The sequence below is a fragment of the Pelophylax lessonae genome (genome assembly GCF_965119305.1).
Source record: "Pelophylax lessonae genome assembly, chromosome: 2".
Classification (NCBI taxonomy): Eukaryota; Metazoa; Chordata; class Amphibia; order Anura; family Ranidae; genus Pelophylax; species Pelophylax lessonae.
In genome coordinates, this window is record NC_138769.1 from 742,870,032 (window position 1) to 742,887,120 (window position 17,089).

General features: G+C 47.1%; 1 protein-coding gene across 1 annotated transcript; it reads left to right on the forward strand.

The window, feature by feature from the left end:
* Window positions 1-9,554: 9,554 nt before the first annotated feature.
* LOC309548363 (olfactory receptor 52M1-like) lies at window positions 9,555-15,868 on the forward strand (the record flags this gene model as incomplete). The annotated part of the gene is made up of 2 exons (XM_082248301.1): window positions 9,555-9,647; window positions 15,035-15,868. 2 exons carry the CDS (start codon window positions 9,555-9,557, stop codon window positions 15,866-15,868), a joined length of 927 nt encoding a protein of 308 aa, XP_082104427.1.
* Between the last annotated feature and the right edge of the window lie 1,221 nt (window positions 15,869-17,089).

Below are 17,089 nucleotides of genomic sequence, written 5' to 3' on the forward strand. Positions count from 1 at the left end.
AGGGATGATCTAACTTTTGAAAAGTTCGGTTCGGCCAGAACATCCGAACTTCCCGAAAGTTCGGCCCGGATTTCAGAACCCCATTGAAATCAATAGGACCTGAACTTCGGTAATCAAAAAACACCATTTTAAAGCACTAAAACCCAATAAATGCCCCTAAAAAGTGCCTAGGGTTCTGGGTCATGCCCCAGGGACTATTAATCACACAAAAAAAGTTCTTAAAAATTGTAATTTTTGATAGAGAGCCAATTATTGAATAAATTTTAAAAAAAAAGAGATTTTTTTGATTTTGACTTTGGATTTAGTGTCTGGGGGGGGGGGGGGGGGGTCTAAAAGGTGTACCTGTGAAGTTTCAGCTCTGTAGCATGTCCAGAACCAGAAAAAAAAGAGATTGTTTGTATTTTGTCACTTTCAGAGCAGGGATATGGCTCCGCTTCCGTCAGCATTTTTTTTTTGCTGCAGGCGTTGCTAGTGCTTTTTTGAGGACATGTTTGGAGTCAGGCATGACATCTGAACATGTCTATAGGGGTATATATATACGTACACCTATGTCTGTATATATACATCTGCACATATATAGGTGTTAAAGGAGCAGAACACTATACTTTTGCTAATGAAATAATTTGCACTAATATGGCTACGCTCCTAACACACCTATATATATGTAAATGTAAAATACATATCAGTGTGTGTATATATATATATACCCCTATAGACATGTTCAGATGTCATGCCTGACTCCAAACATGTCCTCAAAAAAGCACTAGCAACCCCTGCAGCAAAAAAAAAAAAATGCTGACGGGAGCGGAGCCATATCCCTGCTCTGAAGTGACACAAGAGAAATGATCTTTTCTCTATAGCGGTCACCCTGCTATGTAAGGGTTTGGTCACCCTGCCATAGCAGTCAGTCAGTTAACCCTACACTACACTACGGTCCCCTTACACTTAACACTTTCCCTACAGAAACTGAATAAATTAAAGCTAACTATAGTGAAAAATAGTACCCTAACTACACTAGATATCCCTTTCCTCACATTAAAAATTGCTAAATGACACTTTGTAACACTTTGTAACAGAAGTAACAGAACAGCATTCCACTCTCTTCCATGTCCCTGTATAAGAATGCTAGGAATTTGGCAGGGGCTATCTTATATACTGGGGGGCGTATTCACTAATGATTGGACTATGGACCCCCTAGTCACTCCAATCACATTCCTAGCATTCTCCTGCCCCCTCAATTGGCTTTTACGGATGGTTCTGGTCCAATCACGGGCTTTTAAAGCCCATTTCCTGAACCATTGCATTTTGGTCGGTTCTGGTTGCCGAATTCCGAACTTTTTCAGCAAAAAGTTCAAAATTCGGCCGAACCCGCGAACAGCCAATGTTCGGGCCGAACCGATGGTCAACCCGAACCGTTCGATCATCCCTAGTGGTGACTCGGGTACCCTTATGCACATTTTGTGGACCTGTAATAATATTCACAGTTTCTGGCAGAAAACCTTCCAACTGATTTCGGAAGTGATAGGTGTAATAACTCCAATGAACTCCGCTTTAGCACTACTCAATTTGGGTATCAAACAATTTCCCACCATTTAGGGGGATAGTAGCCAATATACTACTAGCAGCTAAACTAATCCTCACTAGATACTGGAAAAGAGACTGGGCTCCCAATCTGTCAGAGGATACAAATGTTACCCAACACTACTTGTATGAAAAATCTCTGATTCCTCATTTAAGTTCCTTCAATGGCTTTGAATACCTATGGGGACCATGGGCTTCCTGGGCTATGCATTAGAACCCAGGACTCCCTAGGCCTCATTTTTATGCCTTTTTGCCTCTGTCTGCCTCCTTCTTTGTAACCACATTACTTATGTTGTTTACAGGCGGTCCCCGGGTTACAAACGACTCTTACTTACAAACGGAGGGAGACAACAGGAAGTGAGGAGAAATCTCCCCCTAGGAAGGGAAATTCACTCCTGGAAGAGTTCTCATGGGAAAAAGATGTCTCCACTGAAGCTTTATCACCAATCCTTGTTTCCACAACAACCCAACATTTTCAGAGTACAGTTGTCATAGGGACAGAAAGTGAGGTGAAATATTCTGAACAGGGGTACAGACAGCAAAACAAATGGTAGAGGGGTGTTAACCCTTCCCTATTCTATCCAGAAAACTAAAAAATTATTCATTTGGCTGGAGCTAAACTTAAAAAATCTACCTGTTCCAACTTACAAACAATTTCGACTTAAGAACAAACCTACAGACCCTATCTTGTTTGTAACCCGGGAACCGCCTTACATTACATAACTATTCAGTGCCGTGCACCTATGTTTGCACTCCACTTCATTGTGTCTTATATCCTATGCTGCCCCGTTGGTAGACCCAATTGTTTTCTAAGAATCTCATGATACTCTTTGTGGCTGCGTCTGCATTTTGTGAACATTTATATTTCTTGAAATCTAATAAAAAACATTGAAACAAAAAAAATAAAAATAAATAAATAAATAAATAAACCTTCTGCCTTTAGAATCACTTTAATTGGGATCTGCGTATCACCATGAGCTTTACAGGTCCTTTGGAAGTAATGAGTGTTCAGAGAGAGGTTTGCTCTGAGAAGCTGGAGAAGGTCCCCTTTGGTGGCCATGGGGGCAGTGAGGTCAGAAGGAGCAGAGATGTCCTCAGCTGAGCCCGGATAATACGTTCCCTGGAGGACCGACACCTTTCATATAGAGCTCAGCTTTGTCAGTGGTGTCACTTCTGATATGATATGGAAGAGGGATGAACGTCATTATATGTGTGCCCCCACATCCTTCTCCACAAGTCCCGGACACCCATGGAAGGTTCACAGGTGAATATAGTACATTAACTTTGACTTATATCTCTACACCTACTGTACATGGAAACCTAATGCATCCAGTTTGTATTACAGCACTGCTGCAAAACCTGAATTTGTATCTCTTCTTTTATTTTTTATTCATCTTATTTTAGGTTTTGTTAGTGAGCCTTAATTTGTATAATTATTTTTAATCATTATTAATTACATTCTTTCCTTACCCAGCAATACATGGCCATTCCTTGAAGCCTACAAATAAATAAATCAATAAAATATATTGGCTATTGATAATTATTATTATTTTTTATTGTTGCCTTGTTGTGTTACATAGAGAGAGAAGAGAGGGAGTCATCCCCTGTATGTTGAATGATTTTTCTGGAATACTATAATGTCTGATGTACTGGAGAGATTTGTCACTGTTGTCATTGCACTATTCTGTATCTCTCTCTTATGCGATCTTATAGCCCAACTCCACACAGAATTTTTTTTGTTTGTTCTGGATAAAGTGGGGGAGGGTTAGGCCCTTTGTAAGGTTTTTATTGTTGTACTGTATGTATTATTCTGTCCCAGTGACCCCTGCTCCCATCATTTCTTGTCCTGGTGTTACGGGGGTCACCAATAAACACAATGAGGGTCAATCTTCCCACACATGAAACCCAATAGAACTTCTAACCCTTCTCCACACAATTAAAAAAAAAAATTAGTTGGGTATTTTTAGTAAATCTCCAAAAAAACTGTCAAACCTCAGCGCTCACTCTGTGGAAAATGGTAATTTAGCCAACAAAGAAAATGGACTCTGCCCCCACCTATAACTGGCCTTCATAGCAAAGAACACATGGAAGGGCAACGCACATGAGACAAACAAAGATAAATTTCCCAGTTCAATTTGCTAACCAGTTTGCGCACCAACCAAATTAACCTGTCTAACAGTTTGCGTCAAAACAGGGGTTTAGTAGCACACATTTGCAAATGTATGTGTAAGCTGCAGGGCCACTCCACGGCACCCTGTATTACCTGCAGTCCTAACTCCTGTAAATTTATGAGAGTCTTCACAGTGGAAGCACATGCAAGCTAATGGATAGATAGGGGGCAGGTGAGCCTGGAGGTGGCCCATCCTCCTAAAGGTACTTGGGGGCATAATGGACGCCAAGCCAATGGTACAACAGCAAAGGCATCCAGTATGTCCACTCACCAGTATAAATTAAATAAAGAAAATGGCCTCTGCCCCCACCTATAACTGGCCTTCATAGCAGAGAACACATGGAAGGGCAACGCACATGAGACAAACAAAGATAAAAATTCCCAGTTCAATTTGCTAACCAGTTTGCTTACCAACCAAATGAACTTAATTTAGGCAATCCTACACTCCTAAACACTAAAAACAGAAAAGAAGAAGGGCACAAATGCCTAATGCATTACCTAAGACACATTGGAAATGTATTAAAATAGCCAAAAGCGTACCTCAGAGTCCTGAGGAAGGGAGCATGCCTCCTGAAATGCGTCAGCTTTCCAACCGCAGAGATGTGTCATCCTCATCATTGGAGTTGTTCTTTTATGTTTGTGAGTATGCTTTTGGCTATTTTAATACATTTCCAAGGTGTCTTAGGTAATGCACTAGGCCACATGTGTCAAACACAAGGCCCTGAGGGCCGAATCCGACCCTATAGGCAGTTTAATGTGGCCCTTGCACCTCTCCTGCCTCTGCTGCACTTCCCTCATCTCTGCCCCCACCTTGTCTCAGCAGAGAGGAGAACAGAACTCCTCTGCCAGATCCTGTGCTTCTCCATGCAGCTTCAGAGAGCCTTGCCTCTTTCACAGCCCCATCTCAACAGTTAGCAGCAGAGAGTAGGACAGAACTCCCCCTACAGATCCTGCACCTCTCTGTGCAGCTGCAGCACCCCCTCTTCTCTGTCTCCACTGGTCTCAGAATTCAGCAGACTCCAGCAGCTGACTCCAGCCCTCCTCTTGTCCTCCTCCAGACCCTTCAGTTTCTGCTTCCCAGCTCTGCCCCCAGGAGTATATGGCAAAGGAAGTCGGGGGACTCTTGACTTCTGTTGGTGGGGGGGGCTACAGATAGAACCGGCCCTCTGAGGATGACCATAATGCTACTGAGGCCCGTGATTAAATTGAGTTTGACACCCCTGCACTAGGCGTTTGCGCCCTTCTTCTTTTTCTGATTTTAGTAAATCTGTTATAATATATTTTATTTTATGGAATATGTAAAAAGAAGAGCTGGAACTCACAGGTGGGAGGGAACCCTCCATGGTGGGTGGAGACACCCAAAATCCAGTGAACTGGAACATAGTCCCAAAATATGCCAGGTAATCTTGGTGTTGCAATATCCCAGAAATATAACAAGCCAGGAGCATACTTGTCCCACCAGGTCCCACCTCTAACTAAAACATCTCCTTAGGATGACCAACCCTTCATGAGTAGCCTAAATGCAAAAAAAAAAGCTCTGCTATACTAGCAAGTCCAGCAAGTCCAGCAAGGCAACTTTTGTCCTTTAATAAGCCCTTTCACTCCCCATGAGTATAGCCCACCAGGGGTAATACTTTCCTTCTTCCTTGACCCATCCATCTTTGGTCCGACAAGGTCCTCTTCACACTACACATGTGTATTATGGCCCCATTCATTCCTATGGGTAGCCATACTTATGGAAGACTCCAGTGGTCATTTAAAGTATGGCCCATAAGAATGAAGGGGCCCCCAGTAGGGAGAAGACCTGGCTGGGACTTTGCTGGAGAAAAGATTCCTGGAACCAGGTAGAAGGAAAGTATTACCATTTCTCTCCCACGTTTTTTCTATGTGCTGCACACATTCTTTTTCAGCATTATTCTACAAGGATTTCTACTAATCCTAGTGTAGAAGGTGTCTATTCTTATGTGGCACTATGTACTAGGAATCGACCGACTATCGGGAGGGCCGATATGCACTTTTCCCGATATAACGGAATCAGTCCATGAGGTTACCGATATTGCTGATATTTTGGGAAAGTGCTTGTATCGGAGTGATGCCTGCAGCTAGAGGCATCATCCCAGGACCGGTGTCCATAGCCGACGGTTGGCTGCCTTGTAGTGACAACCCATGGGGCTGAGAAGTCACTCGGCTGTCCTTACAAGGAGCGGGAGGGGACGTCCCACCCGGAGACCCGGGCAACCAGCCTGCAGGGCCGCCGAACACCCGATTAAAGCCGCATTCGGCTCTGATTGGGTCTCCATGCAAAAACCCGGAAGTGATGTCATGAGTGACATCACTTCCGGGTACTGGCGCCAGATTTTAAAAAAATACAGCATTCAAAACAGCCAAACTTGGCATTTTGAATGCTTTTAAGTGCAGAGGAGGGGTTTGGCGTCTTTTAGACCCCCAGTCAGATCCCTCCACAAAAGTACCTGTCAAAAAAAAAAAAAATGTAAAAACAAAAAATTTTTAAATGTACAAAAATATCGGCCAATATCGGCCGATACCGATATGCATTGGCCAAATTATCGGTATCGGCAACGAAAAAACAATATCGGTCGATCACTACTATGTACTATTGTACTCTGTTCTGTTGCATATAGATTGTATCCTTTTTTTATGTATTTATTTTGTGATATTTTGAATAATCCATTAGAGATTTGTTTTCTTTCTTTCTTTTTATTTTGCCCCTCCTCCTTTTTTGTACATGTGACCATCATTTACTATGGAAAGGGTTTGTCATGTTTATATGGTGGCCATGATTATGGCCTGAATGCCCAAAACTCATTGTAATTTTTCATGGCTGCATCTCTCGATGCCGAATAAATGATAACAATTTTGCTGATACGTATGTTGTTGTTTAATATTTATACATCTTTTCTACCCGGCAGGGTTCCATTCACCATTTCTCAACCATCCCCGAAATCTTAATAGCATACCATTATGGTTTTGTCTGTCGGGTATGACATGCCCGCCAATGGGTTCACCCATTTTGGCCATGGGTCCCTGTATGGACGCCCGAGGCATGCGTCTGTCTCACAGGTGAGGGTACCATTCGGGTGTCACCATTGGGTGACCTTTGACATGGGGACCTTACCTGTCTGAGATGGCCCATGCTGCCCATAGGGGGGCATCATACACCAGGACGGGGCCTAGGTTGTGATCCGGTGCATCCAGGCGCTGGCACTAGGGGATATGGGCAGATTGTCACAGTGGATCCGCTTATGACATGTCCCCGCCCCTGGCTGCTCTTGTGTCCTAGACCTTTGTGTGTGCGGGTAGTGATTCTGGGGCCTTGACTGGCATGTCCCACGCATGCTTGCCCTCCTTCTCTGCATCCAATTCTCGTCATGGCATTTTGATGCCAGCGGGATGGGGTAGGGTATGAATAGACCCGTGTGGCTGAGGCCACACTGTAGGAGCACGGGGAGCTGAATGGTCCATACGCTGCAGGCAGGTTGAAACCCTAAAATTTCACGCCTATATCCTATAGGATTAAAGACCAAGAGAACAATGTATTGATGTGCGGCCTGTATATTATCCCTTAATAGATTTTCCTGGGGCGATCAGAACAAACTGGGTTCCTGAGGAGCTTGACACTTTGGACAGACTAAGCACAGTACTGATTCATAAAAGGTAAAGTGGGTAGTAATTTATTGTGGTAAAAATGGGGCTTAATGTGCCTGATAATCTATAAGGTATGCAACTCCCTTTTTTGCATTTACCTACTCACCTCATGCTCATCTTCTGGGAACTGTCACCTATAATGTACCCTCACCCATCTTTATTTATGGCATTGAGGCAATACATATATATATATATATATATATATATATATATATATATATATATATATATTTATATATGCTGTTACAGTTTCCATAAATCTTCTGTGAGACATCCAAAGCCTCCAGTGGACATCCTAACTCTCCCTTTGTGTAGTTCTTTCCCGAGTACAAGTGAGTATGGATCATAGTAGGAAGATTTTCTAGTTTTACTATAGGCTTAATATATTTTTGGCCTTACTCTAATTCGTTGTTCATTTATTTATATAGGGACTTTGGGTCTTTCATACTGCCCCCTGCGGGAGACTCGCAGGGCCATCTTTTCCATTGGGCACGCCCGGCGGTTGCCCGGGGGCCCCACTTGCCAAGGGGCCCCACACACAGGGTGGCAATTACACTGTCCCCCCCAGGCCAGTCTCCAGATTAGTTTACCTGGTGGTTCTAGAGCCCCCCCCCCCCATTGTCCGCCGGTGGCTCTGAGTCTCCCTGCACACTGGTTGCTATGAAGGCCATCCAATTGGCATCTAGCAACCAGTGACGTTCTGAGAGGACCCATCATGCACAGCGGAGGAGGATCCTCCTCATCGGCTCGTCCTCCTCTCTCCATGCCTAGAAGATGGGCTCCACCCACCTCCTCCCTTCATGTGCTGTGCAGCCATTGTGGAAGGTAAGCAGACTGCTGCAGCTGCTTCATTTCTTTTTCTCACTCTCTCTCCATCGACTGTCTGTGCCATCCTTTTCCTGCCCTATATCTCCTCTGTGTGTGCCATCCAATTCTCTCGCTCTCTGTCTCTCTCCCCCCCCCCTCTCTCTCTCTCTTTCTCTCCCTCTCTCTCGAGGCCCCAGTGCACTGCATTGCCCAGGGGCCTATAAGGCTCTTAAGATGGCACTGGAGACTCGGCACATGGGGGTGTTCCTCCTTGGCAGGCATGTCAAGTCACTTAAACAGACGTTCTACACTTATTTGTTAGAAGGCTACGTCCTTTCAATAGGTATGAAGCCACACTTTTGGGAACCCATGCTTTGGATGGGGGATGTATATATACTGTATATCATTTTTGTATCCTTTGTAGTTTCTGTAAAGGGTTTGTGCTTTATACTTTTTTTTTTTTTTTTTTATGTCACCCCCAAGGTGTTTTTTGTGTGGGATTATGGAATTTGCTAAGTATGTATACATTTCTTCTGAAGTTTCAATGTGCCGCGCACTTTCCTGAAGAAGCCAGTATGGCGAAACATGGTGAAACAAAAGCACAGAAACATTCAAAATAACTTCTGAATGCTACAATATTTGTATGGTGACATTCGATAAGCCAGTGACTTTATAGATTTGTGTTTATTTGTTCAATAAATCTTTACATTTTTAACGGAGTTGAAAAATTACTTAACATTAAGCTGCACCTTAAAAGTCTCTCATCTTCCTCTCTGTTTGACCTATTGTTGTCAGTTGTCAGGAATCCCCATTGGATGTTTTCCCCTCATCTCCTGTTTTGGTGATTTGGATTTCCCATCATTTTCTGTGTAAGTGACAATTACCCCCAGAACCATTATAGAGAGTAATTCTCCCATTAGGGACACAAACAGCAATAAACACCCAGAACAGGGTCTAGACCTTCCAAATTATTGATTGAACTAGATGGAGTTGTGTCTTTTTCCAACCAGACTAACTATGTAACTATATGTAACCAAAAAGTAAAATACTGGCTGGCCTGTGATCCCAGTGGGACTTTATCAGAACCAGGCCTTTCCTGAGGTTTACCCAAAACATTTCTGTATGACCACATGTCAAAAATAAGTAGGAAATAGCTATTCAATTTGCACATGTATTCTTTTTGTTAGCTTGGAGTTATCTTCCAAACCTGCATTGTGCTAACAAGTTTGTGTAATGCCACAATTCTTTACCTCTAGTCTATTGGCCTGCTGCTTTTAATCTTAACAATTTACTCTCTTCTAGGAAATAATGTTTGAAGTCTATAATAGTGATGGTCAATGAAAGCTGCTTCTACCAAGCTTCCTTTATCCTGTTGGGCATCCCTGGTCTAGAATACCTCCATGTCTGGATCTCAATTCCCTTCTTCTTGTCACGGAACCATGAACCAGACGTACAACAACAGATAGGTGAAAATAAGAAAGCTTTATTGAAAAACAAGCTATAAAGCAAAAGTCCAAACGGATGGCGAAACCGAAGCAGAGTCTTTGCGAAGCCAGGGGTCAGGAACCAGGAGGGTAGTCAGACGAAGCCGGAATCAGGAACCAGCAGGGTAGTCAGACGAAGCCAGGATCAGGAACCAGCAGGGTAGTCAGACGAAGCCAGGAACAGGAACCAGAAGCAGCAGCAGTCTTAGAAGCATGTGAACACAGGAGGACCAAGCAGGGAACTGAAGCCACAGACCTCATATATATATGAGCTAGGCATCCAGCTCCTCCCAGTGGGAAGGAGGAGCCGCAGGGTGGGAGGCTACAAGAAACCCAGAAACCAAGATGGCCGCCAGCACATGTCAAACGAAGGAGAACAGCAAGAAGGTAAGACCATGACAGTACCTCCCCCTCAAGGGCCCCTCCTCCGCGGAGTAAAGAACGGTTTCTGAGGGAAGCGTGCGTGGAAGGCTCGGAGCAAGGCAGGAGCATGGACATCTGCGGAGGGAACCCAAGAACGCTCCTCTGGACCATAACCACGCCAATGAACCAAAAACTGCACCCGACCGCGGACCAGGCGTGAGTCCAGGATATTGCTCACCTCATACTCCTCACGATTGCCCACTTGGACCGGACGAGGCAGAGGAACCGAGGAAGTGAAACGATTACACACCAGTGGCTTCAACAGGGAGACATGAAACACGTTGGAGATCCGCATGCCAGGAGGAAGCACAAGGGCATAGGCTACCGGGTTTACCCTGCGAAGCACTCGGAAGGGACCAACAAAGCGAGGCGCCAGCTTGGGAGTGGGCACTCGAAGGTTGAGGTTGCGGGTGGACAACCATACACGGTCTCCGGCCTGGTAGGAAGGAGCAGGCGCTCGTCTGCGATCAGCCTGGAGTCTCTGGCGCTGCGCAGAGACCTCAAGGGACTTCTGGATCTGTACCCAAGAAGCACGTAGGACGGAAAGGTGATCCTCCACAGCCGGAATATCCTGGGGAGAGAATACCTCCGGTAACACGGCAGGTTGGAACCCATAGTTGGCCATGAAGGGAGACGTCCCAGAGGAAGAGTTCACCGCCGTGTTCCTGGCAAACTCAGCCCAAGGCAGGAGGTCAACCCAATTGTCTTGGTGATCGGAGACATAGCAACGAAGGAATTGCTCCAAGGCCTGATTGGATCGTTCTGCGGCCCCATTGGACTGAGGGTGGTAGGCCGAGGAGAAGGAGAGATGAATCCCCAACTGGGAGCAAAAGGCGCGCCAGAACCTGGACACAAACTGACTCCCCCGATCCGAAACAATCTCCTTGGGCAAACCGTGCAACTGGAAGACCTCCCTTGCAAAAATTGTGGCCAACTCCTGTGCAGAGGGTAACTTCTTGAGAGGAACACAGTGGCACATTTTGGAAAACCGATCCACAATCATGAGAATGACCGTATGGCCCCGGGATGCAGGGAGGTCCACAATGAAATCCATCCCCAGGTGTGACCATGGGCGCTCCCCAGTGGCTATGGGTTGCAGAAGGCCCAACGGAAGGTGCCGAGGGGATTTACTCTGGGCACAAACGGAGCATGCCGCTACGTATGCGGCGATGTCGGAACGTAAGGAAGGCCACCAGAACAGACGTGAAACAGCCCAGGACAGCTGATTCTTTCCAGGATGCCCCGCGGTCTTGGAGTTATGGTAGGTTCGCAACAACCGAGTGCGCAACTCCTCAGGCACAAAACATCTGCCGTTGGGTCTCCCAGAGGGAGCACCAGATTGAGCCGCCAAAATCTGCTCACCCAGGGGAGAGGTCAGGCTGGTGCGAATGGCGGCCAGGATCTGATTCGGAGGTATGACCGAAGTCGGAACCGACTCCTCCCTGGACAGGTCGGAGTACTGCCGTGATAAGGCATCCGCCCTGATGTTCTTGGAACCGGGTAGGTAGGAGACCACGTAATTAAAACGTGACAAGAACAGAGCCCATCTCTTGGCCTCAGAAAGGTAGGTCAGATTCTTGTGGTCCGTCAGGATGAGGACCGGAACCACCGAACCCTCGAGCAAGTGCCTCCATTCTTTAAGAGCCTGCACGATGGCCAATAACTCCCTGTCACCAATCTGATAGTTGCACTCCGCGGAAGACAGTTTCCGGGAGTAAAACCCACAAGGAAGCAGAGGACCCTCTGGTGTTCTACGCTGAGACAGAAGGGCGCCTACTCCCGTCTCAGACGCGTCCACCTCGAGGACAAAGGGCAACCCAGGGTTGGGATGCGACAGAATCGGAGCTGACACAAAGGCGGACTTTAGAGCCTCAAAAGCTCGGATGGCCTCGGGCGGCCAGACCTGGGAATTACTGCCCTTCCTGGTCAGATCCGTGAGAGGCTTGGCTAGTATGGAAAAGTCCCTGATGAACTTCCGATAATAATTGGCGAAGCCCAAAAAGCGCTGCAGGGAGCGAAGACCACTGGGCTGGGGCCACTGTAAGACAGCCGAAACCTTCTCAGGATCCATGGAGAACCCCTCAGCGGAAATGATGTAACCTAAGAAGGTTACCTGGGATCGGTGAAATTCGCATTTCTCAAGCTTACCGAACAGCTTGTTCTCTCGTAACCGTTGCAACACTCGTCTGACATCCAGAATGTGGGTCTCCATGGACTCAGAATATACCAAGATGTCATCCAGGTAGACCACCACACACTGCTGCAACAGGTCACGGAAAACATCGTTGATGAATTCCTGAAAGACTGCGGGCGCATTGCACAGCCCAAAGGGCATAACCAAGGATTCATAATGACCGGTCCTGGTGTTAAACGCGGTCTTCCACTCATCGCCCGCCTTGATCCTTACGAGGTTATATGCCGCCCTCAGGTCGAGTTTGGTAAAGACCGTGGCCCCTTTAAGGCGATCGAACAGCTCGGAAATCAAGGGTATCGGGTAAGCGTTCTTGATCGTGATGCGATTGAGACCCCTGTAATCGATGCAAGGCCTCAACTCACCGCCCTTCTTTTTCACAAAGAAAAATCCAGCCCCTGCCGGGGACGAGGATTTGCGAATGTGTCCGCGTGAAAGCGCCTCCCTCACGTACTCCTCCATGGCCTCATTCTCCGCTACCGACAGTGGATAGACTTTGCCACGAGGAGGAACGGCACCAGATTGTAACTCGATGGCACAATCGTATGGGCGGTGCGGAGGTAGGGCAACCGCGCGCACCTTATCGAATACATCCCGGTACTCCTCGTATTCAGGAGGCAACAGAGAGTCCGAGGAAGTACACAGCAACTTGACAGGCCCATGGATGCAACTAGCCCCACACTGCGGTGACCACGAGAGGATCTCGGCCGATCTCCAATCGAAAGTCGGATTATGCTTCTGGAGCCAGGGGTACCCCAAGACCACCGAGTAGTGTGGAGACGAAATAACCTGGAAGCAGACCGACTCTCTGTGGACGGCACCAATGGCTAACCCCACTGGAAGGGTCTCATGAGTCACGTGTGGCGGCAGAAGGGGTCTGCTGTCTATCGCCTCAAGAGCCAGAGGAGAACCTCGAGCCTGCAGAGGAATGGAATTGGCGGCAGCGAACACACCATCAATGAACAAACCACCAGCACCAGAGTCCACCAACGCCTGGGTCGTCACCGAGCCCCCGACCCAGGAGAAGACAACAGTGATCAGTGGTTTGTCAACACAGGAAACCGGGGACGAGGAGACTCCACCCAAGATCTGCCCCCGACAGGATCTCAGGTGCGAGCGTTTTCCCGGACGGTTCGGACATGCCAACCGAAAATGCCCACCGAGACCACAGTACATGCATCGGCCCTCGCGTCTCCGGAGTACCCTCTCCCCCTCGGACAGGCGAGCAAACCCCAGCTGCATGGGTTCACCCCCAGACAAGTCATCCCCAGGAGGCGTGGGAGGAGAGGGAGGCACGGGTGGGACAGCAAAGGTAGGCGCCAATCTGTTAGGAGGCCTCCGCAGACTCTCCTTAAAGGAAGGTCTCTCCCTGAGTCTGGTGTCAATCAAAATCAGGAAAGAAATAAGAGACTCGAGCTCCACTGGTAGGTCCTTAGCTGCAACCTCATCCTTCAAGGCATCCAATAGACCATGAGAGAAAGCAGCGACCAGAGCCTCATTATTCCAGCCCACCTCTGCTGCCAGGGTACGAAACTCAATGGCGTATTCAGCTACGGATCGTGAACCCTGTCTGATGGACATAAGGAGCTTCGCAGCAGAGGCAGCACGAGCCGGCACATCGAATACCTTCCGAAGAGAAGCAACAAAACCGGAAAACTCGGCAACCACCGGATTGTTGTTCTCCCATAAAGGGCTGGCCCAGGCCAAGGCCTTGTCCGAGAGCAGCGAGATTAAGAAGCCCACCTTTGATCTCTCAGTAGGAAAGGCATGTGGCAGCAACTCGAAATAAATGCCCACCTGGTTAAGGAAACCTCGGCACTGAGTTGGCTCTCCCCCAAAGCGCTGTGGAAGGGGGGCAGAACCGGACATACCCCGAAACACCGCAGGCGCAACAACAGGTGTCGGGGTAGACTCTGGCGCAACAACCGGAGCGGCAGTAGGAGCGGGCCCAGGAGCGACAATCGACCCATCGGCAACGGGAGCGAAATGAGCCGTGCGTTCAAGCAGGGTTTGCAACGCCACGGCGAACTGACCCAACAGGTGATCCTGCTGATCAAGTCTGGCAACCAGCGTGGGTAGCGAGGATGGCCCTGTACCGTCAGAATTCATGGCCTCTGGTGCCGTGCGTTCAAGCAGGGTTTGCAACGCCACGGCGAACCGACCCAACAGGTGATCCTGCTGATCAAGTCTGGCAACCAGCGTGGGTAGCGAGGATGGCCCTGTACCGTCAGAATTCATGGCTTGGTCCTAATGTCACGGAACCATGAACCAGACGTACAACAACAGATAGGTGAAAATAAGAAAGCTTTATTGAAAAACAAGCTATAAAGCAAAAGTCCAAACGGATGGCGAAACCGAAGCAGAGTCTTTGCGAAGCCAGGGGTCAGGAACCAGGAGGGTAGTCAGACGAAGCCGGAATCAGGAACCAGCAGGGTAGTCAGACGAAGCCAGGATCAGGAACCAGCAGGGTAGTCAGACGAAGCCAGGAACAGGAACCAGAAGCAGCAGCAGTCTTAGAAGCATGTGAACACAGGAGGACCAAGCAGGGAACTGAAGCCACAGACCTCATATATATATATGAGCTAGGCATCCAGCTCCTCCCAGTGGGAAGGAGGAGCCGCAGGGTGGGAGGCTACAAGAAACCCAGAAACCAAGATGGCCGCCAGCACATGTCAAACGAAGGAGAACAGCAAGAAGGTAAGACCATGACACTTCTCAATGTTCCTCTTTGCCTTTATCGGGAACTATACCGTCCTGCTCATCATCTTCAGGGATGTTAGTCTCCACCAGCCCATGTACATCTATTTCACCATTCTCGCTTTCACTGACATAATATTGGCCAATTCTGCAGTGCCCAAGCTTCTCAGCATCTTCTGGTTCCATCAGAATGAGATTGATTTCCATATGTGTTTTCTTCAGATGTTCTTTGTGCATGCGTTTTCTACCATTGAGTCAGGAATCTTTCTAGCCATGGCTTATGATCGATATGTAGCCATATGCAACCCTCTACGGTACTCTGTCACAGTGACCCCACGCTTTATTATTACAAGTGGAGTATTAGCGGTTCTGCGAGGGGTGGTCTACATCCTTCCAATGTCTGTTCTAGCTGGGAGATTCCACCAGTACATCAGTAATGTTATTTTCCACTCATACTGCGAACACATGGCGGTGGTTAGGCTGGCTTGTGCTGACGTCTCTTTTGACGACCATCTTGGCATGGCCATTGGCTTCCTTGTGTTGATTATGGATTCAGTGTTCATTGCTTTCTCTTATGTGATGATCCTTCAAGCCCTTCTGAAGCTGAGTGTTAAGGCTCGCGTGAAATCCTTTGGAACATGCATCTCTCATGTCTGTGCTATCCTGGCATTTTACACCCCGATCCTTTGCTCGTCCTTAGTGTACAGATTCGGGAAGAATGTCCCTCACCATACCCACATCCTGCTGGCCAACTCCTACCTTCTCATCCCCCCCTTGCTGAACCCTTTGGTGTATGGTATAAGGACCAGGCAAATTCGAGAGAGGGTGACAAAATGTTTCATGAAATAGTCTCTCTCTTGAGAAGCCTAACTCCAGCAAAAACTTTATATTTAATTTTGTATAAAACAGTGAAGAGTAATAAACATTGCCAGGTTTTTATTTTCCCCAACAAAGACAAATGCTCATACTAAGGATAAAAAGGAAAAACAAATTGAAAAGGATTAAAAGAGGTGCATAGAAGCCAGCCAGCCCCCAGTTTGATGTACTCACCCTCCAGTCTGCCACCAACCAAGTAGACCTGTCTCATGATATAAATTAAGAACAGGGGTTTAGTTGACACGCATTTGCAAACGCATGTGTAAGCTGCAGGGCCACTACACGGCACCCTGTTTTACCTGCAGTCCTAACACTTTTAATTTGAGTGTCTCCACACTGGGAGCACATGGCTGCTAATGGATGGATAGGAGGCAGGTGGGAGGGAGCAGCCCAAAAATCTCCCAACCCACCCAGACTGGAGGGTGAGTACATCAGACTGGGGGCTGGCTGGCTTCCATGCACCTCTCTTAATCCTTTTCAATTTGTTTTTTCTGATACAGGGATGGAGACGCTCGGCATTACCTCCTGGTGTCTCACCTAAAGTCCCACATAGCCCACATTGTTTAAGGATAAAAAGAAAGGGCTAGAACTACTAACAATGTTTTTATTGCTGGGGTGTTGTAGAAAGAAAAAAACATCAGAGAAATTGTATCTTTTTCTCAATCAACCCAAAACTTGAAAAAAAATATTGCTACTGGTACTGGGAATAAGCATTCTGTGTTATTGTTATTTCCACACTGTTAGATGTGTTTATGTTTTCCCATTATGTATTTATCCAATAAAATTATTTTATGATGTGACAATCTGTTTTGTCTATCAATTCTTTACATTTTTGGGGGGCACATGTTGTAAATTGTGACCAAACCACCAGAGGAGAGGAATTTTTTAGTGACAAAAGAATTTACGACCTACTTGATGTGTGAGATGTCTATGAGTGGGTCATTGTTCTGCTGAACACTGGGAGATGGAGTGAGAAGTCTATGATCATTGGGGAGATGGAGTAAAGCCCCTCACAAATGGGCCGAATGTTGTGAGACAACGGCCAGTTCAAAACAAAACTGGCTGACATTCAGCCCCTGTGTATATCGATCTGTTGGATTTGCATGCTGGTAAACCGGCTGACTCCTGAGCAGCGATCTTAGCCAATGGTAGAGAGCGCTCATCTGAGTATTCTGGTGGGGGCAGTACAGTGGC